This window comes from Centropristis striata, chromosome 12 (assembly GCF_030273125.1).
Source record: "Centropristis striata isolate RG_2023a ecotype Rhode Island chromosome 12, C.striata_1.0, whole genome shotgun sequence".
Taxonomy (NCBI): domain Eukaryota; kingdom Metazoa; phylum Chordata; class Actinopteri; order Perciformes; family Serranidae; genus Centropristis; species Centropristis striata.
In genome coordinates this window covers 19,839,141-19,859,063 of record NC_081528.1, presented here as the reverse complement: position 1 = coordinate 19,859,063, position 19,923 = coordinate 19,839,141, and the positions used below count along the sequence as shown (strand labels likewise).

Below are 19,923 nucleotides of genomic sequence, written 5' to 3'. Positions count from 1 at the left end.
TATTTAATAATACATTTAATGTGATATCCTTAAAGGCTTTTAATAAAATATTATTGCTGTTCATTGTTTCTCCAAGAATTGGATTAATGGCGTGTGGGGGAAAACCTCTGAAGCAGCATCACAGGACACTAAAACTCTCCACTGACTAATTAATTTTTAGTGCTACCAGCCCTTTGAGGCAGATTGACCCTTCACTTCTATTGAAATGCAGGAAAACTCCAGAGAACCTAATTTACTATCCTGCAACATAGAGTAAGATTATACTGCAGGTTTTCTCTAGTTGATTGCCAAGGAGGGTCTTTCATGATATATGGCATCTAAGCAGCACTGACTGGCTTATAGCTGAGAGAAATGCATGACAACTCTTGCAGATCCACTGAAACTCTTGCAATGTGGTTGGAGGGAAAGTTCCTAGAGGTCTCATCTGTCCTGTTTCACTCAGCAATGCATCATGTTGGCATCACATCCCCAACAAAAGTTCCACTTAGGGATGGGCGTTTGGAAAAAACCTGCCAACTTGATTATCTATAACAATAATGATCAATTAATCGATTAATCACTATGTTTTTATATATACTCCAGTATGTATAAAAACATGCATACATGGGTAAAAAAAAAAAGATTTATATACAGTACTGTTTTGATAAAGGATGCTTTTATTTTGAAAGGACAAAATGTCGAGACTTCATGTCGATCGTTAAACTGAATCAACTGAGATTAAGCTGTAAAGAAAACGTCAAGGAGTTCAATGTTTTATGTTTTAGCCCCTGAAGAAGCATGAGGTTAGTTTTCACAGTAATCTTCATATTTAAATGTGTTTTGTGTTTAAATAAGTTTTGGATCAAATTAAACTCAGTAATTCATGCTAGCAAGGTTTGATACAGTAAGATAGTTTTGCTCAAATGAATCCTCTTGTATTTCTGTGTGTTTTATAATTGTTATTGCAACTTTCAGTTTGCAAACTGTAGCTTTATCCAACTTAATTCTCAGCTCATTGGCTGAATGACGTACGGCTGCAGAACTGAACGCTCGGCATGTTTCAGTTCAGTGATACTGATACACAGTCAGAGATAAAAATTCAAATTTAAAAAATACACAGATCGATTCAAAATTCCACATGATCAACCAAATTCTTAACAACCAATAATTGTTCATAGTTTAATTATTCCCATCCCTAGTTCCAATATTGAGATAAATTCTCTACTGTATGTTTGATTGTAAATCATAACCAGGCTTGTTTTGCTGAATGTGTCCTGGCGAAGCTGACCATTCTGTGGATGCACAACTAAATGCCACTAGTCTTTGCCTGCCACTCCCTATGGGACTCCACATCGGCAGGATACCAACTGTGCTGCCAAAATGAAATGACTCTGGTGTGTCATGGAGTGGAACGCAATGCCTGTGCACACAAGTCCAGATGGAGAAACAGAAAAGGAGACGGAGAGAGAGAGAGAGGGAGAAAGAGTGATGGAGGAAAAATGAAGGCAGGGCAGACAGAGAGAGAATTAGCACACACACACACACACAGACACACACACACACACCAGCTATGGAAAATAGCTGCATAGGTCTGTGCTATCCTGAGGCAGAGGAAGGGATTCTGACCTTTCCTTCGCTTCAGGCCACATCAGATCCATGGTCGCTTCCTCCTGACTGGAGGCGAGCAGCAGCAGAGCAGGGTGGTGAAAGGAGGAGGATGACAATAACTGAGAAATGTGAATTTGTCCTCTACAATGTCACCACACTGGGTAATTGACGGCAGAGCGTAAAGGCAAACTCTTCCGTCTTTTCCTTCCCTTTCTCTCTCGCAGATGTAATCTTCAAATTGCTGCTCTCCTCCGATAAGACGGAGCTGAGAAACTCCTTTATTTCAGATAAGTCTTTTCTGCTGACCAGTAGGCCCACTATAAACACTGATGCTGAGCGAGGGTTTCATTGTTCACAGTGAAGAATGTCATACTTCATTATTTAGTATTAGCATTCAGTGGCTTTGTGTCTCACAAAGCGCTCTGCTCCGCTTTTCAGCACAGAATCCATTTCAGCGCTGAGCAGAGAACAGTCATGTGATCAGACTGAGCCGGGACAAACTTTGATTTATGACAGACTTCTTTACCTCCATAAATACTTAAAAAAAACTTTACTTCAAAGGCACTACAAGTATTATTTGTTATTACAAATATATCTTCTAAAATTAATCATGAAGCCTGGCACCACAGCTAAAAACAACTCAGACCATGAAGACTGAGATAAAAGGTAAGCACTTTTTTTGTGTTGTTAAAGGAATAAGTCTTTTAAGACTTTTTTGCAGATTCAGATTTAGGCCTAGTCCACATATACAGGGGTAATTTTTTTATGTTTTGGCCTTTTGACCACATGCAATCTGCATTTTAGGTCACAAACGAGGCAATATTTCATGCAGTGACGTACATGGCTCAAAACGCATTTCGGCATACTTGGACTGGTAGGAGCCCCAGTGCATGGTTTTCTGAGTTGTTCTAAGTTTTCTGAGTTGCTAATTTTATATTCAAGTGTGATATTGAGGATGAACTCCAGTCCACACATATAATTCCCCTCTTCCTCAATACTTAATTATAGACAGGGAGCATTCTAGTAATTGCTTCTTTTTCAGGATTCTGTTTGGCCAACATCTGTTCTTTGGTTTTGTTAATCCACCGACATGGCTTTATTTTGGATTATAGTCAAGTCAAGTCAATTTTATTTATATAGCCCAAAATCACAAATCACAGATTTTCCTCAAAGAGCTTTACAGACTGAACATGGTAGGACACCCTCTGTCCTTAAACCTCGCATCAGCCAGGGAAAAACTCCTCAAAAAAACCCTTTTAACAGGGAAAAAAGAAGAAGAAACATCAGGGAGAGACAGAGGAGGGATCCATCTCCCAGGACCAACACGTGCAATAGATGTCGTTGTACAGGACAGATCAACAGAGTAGAATAGAGTAGAGGTTGAGGAGGCAGAGGGAGGGAGGATAGAGGGTTGAGAGGGGTTAGGCATGCTCTTGACAGTCCTTCACTGTGTTTTGGCATTTTTTTCACGATCAATAGAGAATGATACCACTCTCACGTCTGTCTGTAAACATGAACTGTAGCTCGCAGCCAGTTAGCTTAGCATAGCACAAAGAGTCACCAAGTTTTAGAGTTGTTGATAGGCAGATTTTGTTACCTTCGGACAGTGCAGGCCTTCACTAGTTAGGCTTAGCTTCATATTTACTGTGGGGACCACTCATTGTTCTGGCATTGGTTCCACGTATCGATATTATAGGCATGTTTCCATCATGTACTTTTCCCTCTAGTGAGCTGCTATGGGTGTGGCATGGGAGAGAGGATCCACCCAACTTCACCGGTTAGCTGCTCAAGTAGCGCAGAAAGTACCTGCCTCAGCTCAAAATTGTCAAGTCAGGTCAAGTAAGTGTTATTTATATAGCCCAAATCATAAATCACAGATTTGAGACTCTCACAGCGGCCAGGGAAAAACTCCTCAAAAAACCCTTTTAACAAGGGAAAAAGAAGAAGAAACCTCAGGGGGAGACAGAGGAGGGATCCATCTCCCAGAACGGACAGACGCAATAGAAAAATTGTGTCTGTCACACAATTATCACATAAGTGTCGCAGAACTATTTATGTCACATTAAAACTCTAGGCAGAGGGGAACTAACTAGTGGATGGATCCAAAACACTCAGGCGCTTTCCAAAAAATACTCAGTTGAAACAAGCTTTATATGGGTCCAATAGAACACTGAGACCAACAACTGCTAAATAATTATGTTTATAGTGTGACAACACTGTGGTTGAGGAATGCTAAGGTTAAGACACACAACCACGAGGTTAGGGTTGGAAAAAGATCATTTCTTCTGACTACTGTGCCTTCAGACCAATGATACATTGACATATTGGCATGGCACCATTTACTGTCCAGACATGAGAGTGGAACTATTCCTTTAAGAATCTTGTTGTTGTTTCTCCTCTCTTCATCTCACTGAAGCCACTACATGTGTAAAAAGATGGATAAACAGCCCTCGAGAACAAAAACTTCTCAGTAAGAAATACAATAAAGAGAAACTACCTGCTGTGTATTACTTGCACATCGTGATGCCTCCTGTTTAGTTCTGTAAAGTCATCCAGTCCTGTGAAACGACACCGGGGGGCACAAAATACAAAATGCTCTGTGGAGGCTTCTCAGCAATGGGTTTATTTGTTTACAGCTTCTATAATAATGACTCAGGCGCAATGGGGTAAACGCAGTAATGACTCATTGATGAAAATCATTACATCTAGTACCAACATGATAATTCTACACTCTGTAAATGGCTTCTTATGTTTCTCCTATATGGGAAACAAGCATGGTCGCTGCATTTATGGTATTCTATTCAACAGCATTTTGTGGTACTGGACCTATTTGGGCTTTACTTTCTTTTTCAGAGGCACTATGGTATTATTTGAGGCAAGATGCTCTTGATGTGTTAATGGACACCAGTTTGTTATGCACAGCTGGTTCATATTGATGAGCAATTCAGCAAACATCTGGTTGTTGGTTGTCTTCTTCACCTGCCGCATAATTAAAGGAGACAGACCAAATTTGTGTCTGTTACTTCCTGCCATGATTTCACATTTTGTGCTGATCTCGTCTCTCTCTACTGGATAAAAGAAGTAGACATAGCCTCCAAGTCTGAGAAGTTAAACCAATGCAGAAGTGCCTTAAATCTGCATTCTTTCTAATGACCAACAGGGGGCAACTTCACTGGTAGTAAAAGGAAGTCAATTTGTGTAGAAGTCTATGTGAGAATGACCCTAGTTCTCACCTGCTCTATTATCTCAGTACACATTTTCCTAATGAGTTTATGGTGTAAATTGTTAATTTCGAGTCTTCTACAATTCGGCATGGTGTTCATTTAGTAAATTGTGGTCCCATTTAGAGTAAAATAGACAATAAAGCAGGGTATGCTTTAAGGTGTGGCTACCTCATGATTGACAGGCTTTAATTGTAATTTGTTATTTGAGTAACGAGGTTTGGTTTCAAGCTCCTTTAATACTTTTCATTGGTTAAAATATTTTTAAAACCCACAAACAGAGTAATCTAGAGGTAACCAATATCATTGAGATAGGTGAAAAAAAAGTCAAAATATGAAGATACAAGGTTTCTGCCTAAATCTAAATCACCTTACTTCCTCATTCTGATGCTCACTTCAGCAGTTCGTCTTCACCATGTCTATAAGTCTAAATGCATGAGTTGCTGCCATGTGATTGGCTGATTAGATATTTGTGTTAAGGAGGAGTTGAAAAGGTGTACCTAATAAAGTGGCTGGTGAGTGTAGGCTGCCCTACTTGTTATCATATGCCCAGTATAATATGCAACACAATTTTAAAACAACATATGTAGCAGTGGCTCTCTGGTCCATCTCTCTCTAAGCTAAAGGGTCCTTAATAATGTAGGCCATTTAAAGTATCTTTTCTAGAGTGCTTTAAGTTCATTAAAGTTCATTGTAATTTGTCATTTGAGTAACAAGGTTTGGTTTGAAGCTCCTTTAATACTTTTCATTGGTTAAATATTTTTAAAACCCGCAAGCAGAGTGATCTAGAGGTAACCAATATCATTGAGTTAGGGGGGGGAAAGTCAAAATATGGAGATACAAGGTTTCTGCTTAACAGAAATGATATCTCAACCAAGGGAGCTACGTTGTGATTGACAAGTCGCTATCACGTCAATCTGTCATACAGGATAGGTGAACTTTTTTTCTGTGTTTTCATTTTAGAACGTTGACTCCTTCACAGTGTGTTTTTAAAGTTCCTGAAAGTGGAATTGTAACCTTTTGGTGACCCAAAACATCTTGTTCCACCTTTGGTTGTACAACTCTAAGGAGTCACCTGTTTTTCCTGATTGACATTTTGTTTTAAGCTTGTATTTTGCTAGCCAAAATTAGCATCACTACAAATAGCCCAACATGAATTACAGATGCACCTTGCTAACCAAGCAGCAACCTCCAGGTCTGAGCAGTGAGGCAAACCAGGAAGTGCCTTAAGCTGCATTCTACAGAAAATTCCAACAGGGGGCGCTGGAGGCAGTTGCAGAAGTATTTGGGTCCATTAATTTCAATGCAAAATAAGAAAACTCACCTGATTTATTACCTCAGACAACACTATCATCTGATTTGCTAGTAAAAAATCTTCTTCAAGACAATTTGATGTTAATAGTTCAAACAATGGCCCCATTTAGAAGAAAATAGAAGACAAAGAATCATATGATTTGGGGCGTGGCTACCTTTGATGGACAGGTCACTAACAAAGCGAGCCGTCATCAGGAGAGAAGAAAAGCAATGCGTATCCACGGCAACGTGTCAATAAAGTTAAAAATTTCTTGTTCAGTGTTTGGTTGGACTAACAGACACTCCAAGGAATCACTGTTCATTTTTCTGAGGTAAGTAACGTACATACTGTTTATGTTTTTTGCCAGCCAAAACTAACATCCAGTTAATGCTCCAGTTAATGCTAACATGAATTAGCAGCAGCTTCTCTCAGTCAGGTTGAGGTGTAGAGACGCTGTAGTCAGTGATCAGATCCCTCTCACTCCCCCACAGTCCAGATATGGTCTGCTTACCGTTTCCCAAAACAAGATGGTGACACAAGATGGCGACGAGTGTAACGATGAACTCGATGCCTCAAATGGGCCACAAACCAATGGGTGAGGTCACGATCACTACGTCCATTATTTATACAGTCTATGTTGCTAACCAAGCTCTAAGTCGACATGCTAAGTTCTGACTCCAAAAAACCAAGATGTGGACGGCCAGCATGCCAGATTTTAAGGCTTCAAAACATTAGTCCACAAACAAATGGGACATCACAGTGACACACACAAACGCAGGACTTACAGCTTCCAAACTTGAGGGGGCATGCATGTCCATCCATGGGGAAGTCCACGAGCTTCATGGGACACTCAGCACTAATAGTCAACCTGTTACAGTACAGATAACAGTTGCTCAATAACAGGACCAAATAGACACACACACACACTCAAATACTTCAGCAAGAACTAGAGACAGCAACACCAAAGCTTTGGTTATATACAGTCATGGAAAAAATGATTAGACCATCCTTTTTCTTCAATTGATTGTTCATTTTAATGGCTGGTACAACTAAAGGTACATTTGTTTGGACAGTTATAATGATGACAACAAAAATAGCTCATACAAGTTTAATTAAAGAGCTGATATCTGGCCATTTTCCATGTTTTTCTTAATAATAACCAAAATTATTAACAAGAAAACCATGGAAAATGTCTAGATATCAGCTCTTGAATTAAACTCTTATGAGCTATTTTTGTTGGTATCATTATATTTGTCCAAACAAATGTACCTTTACTTGTACCAGGCATTGGAATTAACAATACATTGAAGAAAACAAGGGTGGTCTAATAATTATTTTCATGACTGTATTTCAAAAATTTGTGCAAGAATTAAAGACAACAACCCCAAAGTTTTGGTTATATATACAGTATGTACCACCCACTTAATGTTGGCATGCACTGTTGAAAAGAAGAAATTGTTACAGTTGATTCTTCTCTTATAAATACGTATCAGTGATATGATAGAGGGTGAACTCTTATTTGCACCAAGCCCTTTCCACTTAAAAGGCAGAGAAGCAGTTCTGTGACTGTTATATTGAATCAAAGATTTAAAAGTTTGGCAGCCTCTGCACTGCCTCCACACAGCTCTGCACTGTTTACACATTATAAGCCACTGGGTTTGATTTCACAGCAAATCTGCTCAATTGCTTTAGATCAAACAAAGTCTGTTTTTTTAAATAAGCGCAAACACCAAAATATAGAAATCTAATTATCTGTAGAATCTATTCCCCCCCATCACAAATTAGCATATAGGAAATAAACACGGAGTTTATGAAGAAAAACATTTGATCAGGCTAAAGTATTGCTTTCAGTATATCTGATCAGGTGTTTCATGCTAATAGATTTAGATATATGATGATGGAGTACACTCAGTACCTCATGGTGTACAGGATGGTGCCGTTCTTCATGATGCGGAACAGCTTGTTGGGGGCCGTCATGTTGTGAGCCACTGACTTCTTGCCGTTCCTGAAGAAGGTGTCCGGTGTCCACACTTTCGTCACCATCAGGTTGTTCAGCCTCAAAATCTCTATCGGGCCTTCGTACATCAACCTCCGGTCCACCCACGTCTGCCGAAAGAACACGTCCATTGTGTACTCCTGAGACAGGGAAATTGGCAAACGCAAGGCAAACATCTGAGGTGAGGTAGGTTGGCAGGTGGGATGATAATGCTTCATGATTATTTGTATTCATCTGGAAGAAAGTCTGTTAAGTGAAACATCTTGTTTTCCACCCACAAAGGAAGGAGAGTGTGCTCTTCTGTAAAGACCAGATTTGGAACAAGAGTTGTGTGAACTTTAACAAACATTAAAGGGACAGTAACCCCTAAATCAAAAGTATGTTTCCTCTAGTGATGTGCCAACGAAGCCTCATGAACCATTTTCTTTATTTTCTGAGCCCACTAGATGGAGCTGTTGGTTTATAGAAAAAGGCTCAAGCAATGGTAATTGAGTGTGTTTTTAGCTCTTTGTTGAACAGAGAGCTCCATCTAGTGGAGTCAGAAAACAAAGAAAATGGTTCATGAGGCTTCATTGGTACATCACTAATTTCCTCTTACCTGTAGTGCTATTTATCGAGCTAGATCAGTTTCGAGTGCAGATTGATGGAGCCAGTATATGATTGACACTTTGACATCAAGTTACTAACAGCACCAGCATTAATGACAGATCATAATTCATGTGGTTGAGGTACTACTAGTTGCCATTAAACCTGTTGCCTTGTACGATTTGTCATTCCGAGCCTGACAGATTGTTAGCAGGGAACCATTCGATGCAGTACCCAAGCAGTGTATACACTCACCAGCCACTGGCGGTGTGGTTTTCTGCTGCTGTAGCCCAGCTGCTCCATGTGTTGTGCGCTCAGAGATGGTCTTCTGCATACCTTTTTACCTGCCTGAACCAAAAATCCATTCATAGACTCCAGATTGTCCAAAAATCAGCTGCCAGACTTTTAACGCGAACCAAAAAACATGATCACATCACTCCTGTAGGAGGCATATATTGCTTTATTGAATGATTATTTTGTGTTTAATTTGTTTGTCTTGTTGCCATGGTTTCAGGTCACGTGAGCACTATAGTTGACAGCCAGCAGGTAGGTTATATCTAGGAGTGTGCTTTACCTGCACGGGAGAAGGGAGCGGCGAGTCTAGGTAGTCGTAATTTTTGTTGACCGCCTTTGTTATCGCTTTTGTAATCTGCTTTGAAACATGTTCGCCATTAAGTGTACACATCAACATCGTACGTGTGTGTGTAAAACCACTGATTATAATTTAAACCCCTTAAACTTCTCTGGACTCTTACACTGGCTCCCAGTATGTTTTAGAATTAATTTTAAAATTTTACTGATTACTTTTAAGGCTCTTAATGGCCTCACTCCCTGTTACATCTCTGACCTCTTAACGTCCTACACACCAGTCTGTACTTTGAGATCCTCGGGCAGAGGTCTCCTGACTGTTCCAGAGGCCCGGCTGAAAACTAAGGGGGACGGAGTGTTGGCAGTCAGGGCCCCGAGGCTCTGGAAGAACCTGCCCGAGGAAATCAGGTCGGCTGAGTCAGTGATGTCTTTTAAGTCGCTTCTTAAAACATACTTTTATCGGAGAGTCTTTCCTGATTTTACCTGAATTTTAACTCCTCTTGAACTGTCTTTTAATTGCACAGAATGTTGTCATTTTCTAACATCTGTTGTTTCATGTTCTGTTTTTAACTCGTCTTCATAAAGCACTTTGTAGCATGTGTTTTGAAAAGTGCTATATAAATAAAGATTATTATTATCATTATCATTATCATTATTATTATTATTATTATTATATTATTATCATCTTTATTATTATGTTACCTTGGTAATATGTTCTAATATAAGTGATTATTTGAGTTACTGTTGCCTTTCTATCACCCTAAACCAGTCTGGCCATTCTCCTCTGACCTCTGGCACCAGAAACCATGACAAGTCTCTTCAATCCCTTTTCTTCCTCATTCTGATGCTCGCTTTGACCTTCAGCAATTCGTCTTCACCATGTCTACATGTCTAAATGCATTGAGTTGCTGCCATGTGATTGGCTGATAAGATATCTGTGTTAAGGACGAGTTGAACAGGCGTACCTAATAAAGCAGCTGGTGAGTGTAGGTTGCCCTACTTGTTATTGTATGCCGAGTATAATATGCAACACAATTTTAATACAACATAGTGGCTCTCTGGTCCATTTCTCTCTCAGCTAAAGGGTCCTTAATATGTAGGCTATTTAAAGAATCGAAATGTATCGCAGATTCTATAATGTAATATAATTATGTTAGAGAGAATGCATCCATTAATCCGCAACTATGATAATAAAGATTATTTTGCTGTGAGTCAATGAATGTTGGAGATATTGGCCGTAGAGATTTGTAGAGCTTGTGGTGCCCACATCACCAAAAAATCTTTTTTTTGAAAAACCCAACAGCTATGTCTTTCCACACATCAGGACCTCAAGACATTAAACAAACCTTATGGGCCGTTTTTAAACAGAAACTACCTAACTTCCCTAACTAAACCTGCCAACCGTATCTCTGTGTGCGTCTACTCATGGACAAGAGTCTCATGCTCATAATTGCGGCAGATGTAAACATTAATTGCATCCTCCTTTGCTGCGAGAATACTACATGACACTTTCCTGAAAAGGGTAAAAGGGTCACAGTTTGGCTTGGTTTAGGGATAAAAAACTAAATCTACTTGGTAAGGTTTAGGAAAAGAATGTGGTTTGAATTAAACTAAGTATGTTGGCCTGGACCACTGACTTTTGCAGTGCCTGCAGCTGGTACAAAATGCTGCTGCCCGTCTCCTTACTGGGACACGCAAACGTGACCACATATCACCGTCTTAGCTTCGCTGCACTGGCTAAAATATTATTGTTAGTTTTCAAAGCCCTTAATGCCCTAGCCCCGCAGTATTTGACCAAGCTCCAAGCTCTCGATTAACCGGTCCATCTATGTTCCAACCCTCACCTATGGTCATCAGCTTTGGGTAGTGACCGAAAGAACAAGATCACTTATACAAGCGGCCGGATTGAGCTTCCTCCGTAGGGTGGCTGGGCTCAGCCTTAGAGATAGGGTGAGGACCTCAGACATCCGGAGGGAGCTCAGAGTAGAGCCGCTGCTCCTTCGCGTCAAAAGGAGCCAATTGAGGTCAATTGGGCATCCGGTAAGGATCCTCCTGGGCGCCTCCCATTAGAGGTGTTCCCAGCACGTCCAAATGGTAGGAGGCCCCGGGGAAGACCCAGAACATGGTGGAGGGATTATATCTCTCTCCTGGCCTGGGAACGCCTCGGATTCCCCCAGGAGGAGCTGGATGTTGTGGCTGGGGAGAGGGGCGCCTGGAATGCCCTGCTTAGCCTGCTGCACCAGCAACCCAGCCCCGGATAAGCAGAGGAAAATGGATGGGTGGGTGGATGGATGGATGGAACATGCTCTTGACGTGTTACTGGACACCAGTTTGTTGTGCACCGCTGGTTCATATTATCCGAGCAATTCAACAAACATCTGGTTGTCGGTCTCGCTCACCTTCTGCACTATTAAAGGAGACAGACCAAATTTGTGTCTGTATAAAAGAAGCGGACAATGCCTACGAGTCTAAGAAGTTAAACCAATGCAGAAGTGCCTTAAATGTGCATTCTTTCTAATGGCCAGCAGGGGGCGACTTCACTGGTTGCAAAAAGAAGTCAGTTTGTTTCAAAGACTATGAGAGAATGACCCTAGTTCTCACTTGATTTATTACCTCAGTAAACATTTTTCTAATAAGTTTATGGTATAAATTGTTAATTTCAAGTCTTCTACAATTCAGCATGATTGATCATTCAGAGTAAAATAGACGATAAGGGTGGGGCTACGTCTTGATTGACAAGTCACTATCACGGCAATCTGTCAAACATGACACATCCCTGAAAAGGTCCCAGTTTGGTTAGGTTTGTGGTTTGAGTTAAACTTAGTACTTATAGAGATTTTTGAAACCTTTTTTGTTGTTAGCTTTGAGCACCACAAGCAAAGTGTCTAGTATCTGGTTCCATTATGTTCAAGAGGAGGCAGACATCTCTATGGCTGTTATCTCCAACATTCAACACCAGAACAATCTAGAATGATAAATAGCACCACAGGTAAGAGACACAACATGCATTTTTGATTTTAGGGTGAACTGTCCCTACAGTAAACACATGAATCCAAGTTTAAATCTATTTAAAGTGTGTGGGTACATACCATTTCAACATCTGAGACAGGCCCAAAACTTGTTACATAAATGTCTGTCTTGACTTCAGTCACAGGACCTATTGAGCCAATGAAACAGACACATGTCATTTCCTGTTTTAAATCCCTCCATGTCACAGTCCAGCCTCGGAGAGACACCAGTTTTATTCACACTCATATCAACCCATCAAACCCAAAAGACATGCAATAGCTTATCCAGAGCTGCCGTGCTTTTGCATAATGGAAGTTTAAAAAAAAAAAAAGCTTAAAAGATGTAAAAACATAATCCTGTTTGATTTTTTCCCCTCAGTGAATAAACGTGGAAGCACACTGTTTATAAGTGCGGGGATAAGCAAAGCTACAGTGTGCAGGGCTATCTGCATGCATGTCTGCTGACTAAATCTATTTAAGAATAACGCTGGCCCCAGCTTCAGACATGATGTACAGAAAAAAACAAATCCGTACTTTTAACACTTGAACTTGTGCATTAAGCGTTTGTCCCACAACATACACACAGTTATATAACTGCTTTCACTTAAACATACGAGCTTATGGGCCCCTCTTCAGACTGCAAAACTACCAGGCTTACTGGATAAAGTCATAAAGTCTGAAACATGCCGTGTGTTGTGACACACTTGACCCAGAAGCAACATGTTCTATATGATGCAAGTGTCCCACAAACACACACATACACAGAGGTAGAAAGACACGACATTGATGCTGTAATGTCCTGTTTCCTAAAGATCGAAAAGCCATTTGATGCAGATTTGTGATGAGAACTAATCTATAGGCTGTATTTGATGCTCAGTATTGAGTACTTTGTAGTGTGTTTTAATGTGTTTTAGCAGAGAAAAAGGAAAATAAAAAATAAAATGTACTTATCCTTTTTCATTGGGAGCATACAAAGTGTTTCAGGAGTGACATAATGACTCTGGGTGAAACTGACTTCAATTATAGGGCGAATCTGGTGCTTAATATTCAATTTGCAGTTATCCTTTTAAACATTATAGTGTTTTTCTATCCTCTAATGGCACAAAAAAGTCTAATAAAAATAAAAGTCACTCTCCTTTCTTATTAAGATGATTTAGAGCTGAAACTGACAGGACAAATAGGGTGTATTCGGTGCTTAATAATGTATCATTTAATATTAATTTTACTGGACTTCATAATGTTTTTTTTCACTTCCTATGACTTTGGGGTTTTTTTATGATAATTTTAGAGTGTTTCAGATGTGACATATGGGTGAAATGGAGTTGATATATAGGGTATATTTAGTGCCCAGTTATGAGATCACAGTTATCATATTGCACTTTATGGTGAGTTTTTACCTAATATAACATAAATATGTCAATTAAAAAAATTAAAAAATCACCCTTCTCTTATTTTTAGGAAGATTGAAGATGTGACATAGTTACTATGGGTAAAACTGACTTGATATTCAGGCAAAATAATGACTTAACAGTTACCTTATTGCAATTTATGGTGGGTTTTTTTAACATTTATGTCACAAAAAGTCAAATGAAGATAAAGTTCCACTCCCTTCTTTTAAATTGAAACTGTTTCAGGGCTTTACTTTTGGTAGTTTTCATATTAAAACGTTTCCTATTGTGCAAAAATAGTCAAAAATTTATACAAATATATATATATTTTCTACCTACCCCCGAATCCAGGTCGCAGCCTGTTGTCATAGCCGTCCAGAAGTCGGTCTAAAATGCGAGTAAAATTCTCCGGATATATCCTTTCATACTTCTTTGTCTGTCCAGAGATTTTCTTTACACTAGAAAGAAGAAAAAAAAGAATCAGGATACCAAAAAAAGCAAAGAAGAGAAAACTGATTTGAGGTTTCAGCACCGCGGACAGAGACACTGTGGGACTCACCAAGTCGCCAAACAGAAAAAGTAGAAGAGGGTCCGAATAAAAGCGGGGCACATCGCTGTCACCGTCTCCTTCTTCTTGGCAGAAACCATCTTTGCATGCCATACTTTCAAGCCTCTTCACATGTCACCACGCCAGATGCCGGCTGTGTAGCAGGAGGAGCGCAGAGCGGCAGCACAGGAGGGAGCAAGTTGTGCCTCTCTCCCGCTCCCTGCAGTCCCTCCAGACGCGCACATACACACATCCACACACACACACACATGCACACACACCTTCACCCCCGAGCCCCGGTCACCTCTCGTCCGGATCCGAGCTGCTGCTTCTGCTGCTGCTGCTGGCATTCACAGAAAGAAACAATCCTCCCTCTCTCTCCTTCAATCTCTCTCTGTTTGCTTCTCTGTCTCTGCCGCCCTCTCCTGCTCCCCCCCCTCTCTCTTTCTCTTTCTCTCTTCTGTTTGCTTTCTCCTTCCCTCTGACACACACCTGCTTTGGTCAAGACGTGCACTGCTTTGAAATGACTTCCCCTCCTCTGTCAAAACTGTAACTGGACGCAGATAGGCCTGTTCACCTCCTCAGCATGAAGGTGTTCCCTGACAGCATCACCTGCAAAATCCACACTTAAGCACCCCCTTTTGCTTTAAAGACTACATTTCCCTAAATGTGCTCCCCTGCGTGCCCTTTGACCCCCAGCATCAATCAGTGTCCGTCACTCTCCGGCTGCTTTGTGACAACGAATACGCAGCCTATAGCCTACATGTTGAACTAGTTTCAGGAATGCATTGGTGAGCGCCTGTATTAAGATTCAAATGGGTCAGTCTTGTCGCAATACGCAATCACACACACACACACACACACACACACACACACACACACACACACGCACACGTACACAGGTACTGTAGAGGAACTGGGACAAGCCACATGCTGCTTCACAGATTTCTCTGCACCTGGGACAAGCACAAGACCTTCACTTTCTGTGTGTGTGTGTGTGTGTGTGTGTGTGTGTGTGTTTGTGTGGCTCTGAAGGTGAAGTGCGGGTAAATCTCGCAGGATAAACAAGATGTCTGGGTTCCACCACACTGGCTTTCCTGATTAGTTTTGAAGAGCATACAGTATAAACACACACACACACACACACACACACAGGCCTGAACAGAAGCCACTTAGTGTGAAGGGACGGTGAGGAGACATAACGTTGAATGCGAGCTGAAGTCCTGTAGTGGAGTCTTTAAACGCAGCACAGCCACCCACCCTGGTCCTCCCACAATACACTGGAGCAGGGCGGCTCTGTGGGGGATGAGTAATATGCGTGCTCTTTGTGGTGGGCAGGCTTTTGTCCAAGTGATTTTTTTTTTTAGACATTTGATTACAATTTGCTCTTTTAATGAAGCACTTTTGGCGTACTGTACAAAAAGGTTGTAGTAATGTTCATTCAGCAGTAGTGAAATGCCTGGAAATGTCACAAGTACAGTTTTAGGAAAAAGTCACCTTATTATGCTGCGGTGACCTTTCCCTGTAAGTCTCGTCTGTGTGTTTAAATTACAGTACATGATGTTTTATTGTGTTAACATTTGTGGCCTAAAGACAAACACTGTGCACAAAGCATTAAAGAATTGTTAGAGGTTCTCTAATTTAATTTTGTGGCTTTGCTGTGTTTGTCTCCGATACAGCTTGTCCTGAGATTCCTTGAAACAGGTTCTTCTGCTTTGTAAGCTATATGCCCTGCAGCAGAAATAACTGCTATGATAACCTAGTTTTTTATCAGTGTGAGCGCATGAGTTTGTGTGTGTGTGAAGGAGGAAGGTAGACAAGGTGAGGGGAAGCTGTGTGATGGCTGCTGTTTGTGTTATGAGGGGTTGAGGGCCGTGGCAGCAGAGGGTCATTACATTACCTCCTGTAGGAGCCACACGGGGCCTGATGACAGCCTTCACAGAGTCCCAACCTGATGACACACACACACACACCTACAGCTGCTGCAGCAGGGCTTGTTAGCTGGAGCTCAGTGCACATGAAAGATTGCTGTCTTTACTATGTGGCAGCTACAGCGAGAGCTCATTAACTTTGCAGGTGCAGATTTCTAGACTAGCAGTGGAATAAGCCTCGTTATCACTGTTATGGTCACCAGTAAACAGGGCTGGAAAGTTGAAGCAAGTACAGTTTTGAGATACTTTTTTAAATGTTAAAATTATATAAAATAGAAATCTCTAAAAAATATATAATATTTTACTTAATTCAGTTCCATATGCTTGCACTACCAGTTTTGTCTTTGTTTATAATAATAATAACTTAGATTTATATAGCGCCTTTCAAAAAACCCAAGGACGCTTTACATAGAGTGGGCGAGAGGGGTCAGGAGTTATTTAAGGTGTAAAGCCATGATGAACAGGTGGTGTTTGAGGAGTCTTTTGAAAGTGGGATGAAGCAGTTTTGATGTCTGGTGGAGAGTTCCAGAATCTGGGGACCGTAGCACTGAAAGCTCTGTATCCAAAAGTCTGCATTCTGGTGGAGGGGATGGAGAGCAGCCCTGTGTCTGAGGACCGCAGTATCCAGGATGGGGTATAGTGGTGGAGGAGATCAGCTAGATACTGGGGGGCAAGGCAATGGAGGGATTTGTATGTAAGCAGGAGTATTTTGTGGTCAATGCGAGACTTGAACCGAAAATTCCAGCTGGGGGCGTTAAGTTTGACTGCAAAAACATTTCTGTCCATTAATTTCAATGCAAAATGAGAAAACTTGATTTATTATCTCCGAAACACTATGGTCTCAATCGCTAGTAAAAAATCTTCTTCAAGACAATTGATGTTAATAGTTCTAATAACGGCCCCATTCACAAGAAAAAAAAAGATAAAGAATCGTATGATTTGGGGCGTGGCTACCTTTGATTGACAGGTCACTAACAAGGCGAGCCGTCATCAGGAGATGGTAAATGGTAAATGGACCTACACTTATATCACGCTTTTCTACTCACTTTGCGACCACTCAAAGCACTTTACACGACAGACTGCGCTCATTCACCCGTTCACCCACAGATTCATACTGGTGGCAGAGGCTACCCTAAACGGTGCCACCTGCCACCATTGGGAATTCATTCACACACCGATGAACGCAGCATCCGGAGCAAGTTGGGGTTCATTATCTTGCTCAAGGATACTTCGACATGTAGACTGCCATGGTAAGGGATCGAACCACCAACCCTCCGGTCAGTAGGCGCCCACTCTACCAACTGAGCCACAGCCACCCCCAAGAGAGAAGCAGAGCAATGCGTATCCACGGCAACATGTCAATAAAGTTACATAATGTTATATAGATATAAAAAAGGAGGTTTAGCCGTTTGGTCTCCTAACTTTGACCCTTTCACTGTATTTTCACTTAATGACAGTTTATTTAAATGTTTTGTTCAGTAAACATGTCTTGTTCAGCGTTTGGTTGGACTAACAGACACTCCAAGGAGTCACTGTTCAGTTTTCTGAGGCCAGTAACATACATTTAGTTTTTGTTTGTTGCCAGCCAAAACTAACATCCCAGTTAATGCTCCAGTTAATGCTAACATGAATTAGCAGCGGCTTCTCTCAGTCACGTTGCCGGTGTAGAGAGGCTGTAGTCAGTGATCAGATCCCTCTCGCTCCTCCACAGTCCAAATATGATCTGCTCCGCATATCAGAAACAAGATGGAGATGCAAGATGGCGAGTGTAACAATGAACTCAATGCTTCCAACAGGCCACAAACCAATGGGTGACGTCACGGTCACTACGTCCTTTATTTATATAAAGTCTATGGTAAGGACCATGGCAGCTGAGTTTTAGACATACTGGAGTCTGTCCAGGGCTTTTTTCGGACAGACTTCATTGCAATAGCCCGAATGTGATGTAACAAAGACATGGATCAATGTCTCTGCAACAGAATCAGGGAGTGATGGCCGTAGTCGGGAGATGTTTTTGCGGTGGAAGAATGCAGTTTTGGTGGTGGCTTTGATGTGGGGGTGGAAAGAGAGGGTAGTGTCCAGAATGATGCCCAGGTTGCAGACTTCAGTGGAAGGGCAGCAGTCCACATCCAGGAGGAGATCTCCAAACTTCAGTGCCTTGGGGGCCACGACCATGAGCTTGGTTTTGCTGTTATTGAGTTTGAGGAGGTTGGCAGACATTCAGATTTTGATTTCGTGGAGACAGTTAACTTTATGTCTTATGGTTCCAATTTTCATATTTTATTTTATAATATCAATTTTTATTTTATCTTCATTATACGATTTTGTATGCAAAACATAAAGATGTAAAATATGCTCAACAACCAGCACAATAACAAACACTTTTGCTTTCTGCCATAGCCATGATGTAGTCACCTATTGGTATATGGACTACTGTCACTATTTTGTTTATTTGGTGCCAGAAATGACCATATTTGGATGTGAGGTTAGATCTCAGTTGTAGCCAACCTCTGGTGCTGATGCTGAGCTCTGAAGCCCATGCGGAAGTGCCAAAAACTGCAGTTCCTCGACCAGCGGCCTGCTGCAGACGGCAGCAAATCAGATTGACCCTCATGTTAAAATGTCCAATTTTACAGCAGAATTAAACATGTTTAAAAATAGCTTTAGTCCGAATAGCTAATTTCCCCCTCCATGATAACTCTGAGGGGCTTTCTATTATAACTAACTTGTTTGATTTTTATTTTAGGGTTACAATTCTGCATAATTAAGGACAAAGCCACTTTGAGTGACAGGTTGGTCACTAGGGCATCATCTAGCTAATTCACTGAAAACTTGACCTGTTTTACATGAAGATATCGCACAAATAAAAATGGCTTGCTGTGTGGTGAACTGTACTACTGGACACCCAAGAAGTCTATGCTCCACTTTGTTTATTGAGTGAAATGCTAGTGTGATTTATTTATATTCATTCATTCATTATCCTGAACCGCTAATCCGCATGGGGGGCTGGAGCTGATCCCAGCTGACATTGGATGAGAGGCGAGGAAACCCTGGACAGGTCACATAGAGACGGACAATCACATTCTCATTCACTCCTACTGGCAATTTAGAGTCATCAATTAAACCTAAGCTGCATGTTTTAGGACTGTGGGAGGAAGCTGGAGTACCTGGTGAGAACCCACACTGACACAGGGAGAACATGCAAACTCCACACAGAAGAGCCGCAGGCGGGAGTCGAACCGGCGACCCTCTTGCTACTACACCACCGTGTAGCCCTAATTTATTTATATTAGAAATAATTAGCAGATGTAGCCCTTGTGTTGTACTACTTGAGAATAGGTTGTTTGTACAAGCAGGTTTTTTACGACCCATGCTTATGTTTGTTATTAGGTGGCACTCTCTCTTCGCGGATGAAGTCAGGTGACATAGTATTCACCTTCTTCTTCCTCACCCTTATTTCTCCTCCAGTTCTAACACAATTGTATTTGCTCTCCTGATTTATCACTAAGCTAGTAAGCCACTAGAGCAACAAATTCAAATTCAGTCAACACAAACCCCAGTACTGGAAGTCAGGGCAGCATTGACCTCTATATTATCAGAAAACTTAACCCATAAAAAAGTAATTTGAATTTTATCAATATAATTCTGTAGTTTGCAACCTAGAATTCTTTAAAATCCGGGTTGCGTGAATAAAAACATTTAAGTCACTACTGACGGCAACTTGACAAGTGAAACTAATTGTACCCAACTTTCAGTATCAGCTCAGCTCACTTGGACC

The 19,923-nt window shown here is 41.1% G+C and overlaps 1 protein-coding gene across 1 annotated transcript in view; it reads right to left on the bottom strand.

The window, feature by feature from the left end:
- The window catches only part of gabra4 (gamma-aminobutyric acid type A receptor subunit alpha4), a 38,648-nt gene extending 24,160 nt beyond the window's left edge, over window positions 1–14,488 (bottom strand). Inside the window, exons 1-5 of the mRNA XM_059346724.1 lie at window positions 14,227–14,488; window positions 14,007–14,125; window positions 12,361–12,428; window positions 8,018–8,238; window positions 6,888–6,970 (exon numbers count right to left, since the gene is read on the bottom strand). Coding sequence (XP_059202707.1) covers window positions 6,888–6,970; window positions 8,018–8,238; window positions 12,361–12,428; window positions 14,007–14,125; window positions 14,227–14,315 — 580 coding nt within the window. The 5' untranslated portion in view covers window positions 14,316–14,488. The remainder of the gene's footprint in view (window positions 1–6,887; window positions 6,971–8,017; window positions 8,239–12,360; window positions 12,429–14,006; window positions 14,126–14,226) is intronic.
- Window positions 14,489–19,923: the final 5,435 nt, after the last annotated feature.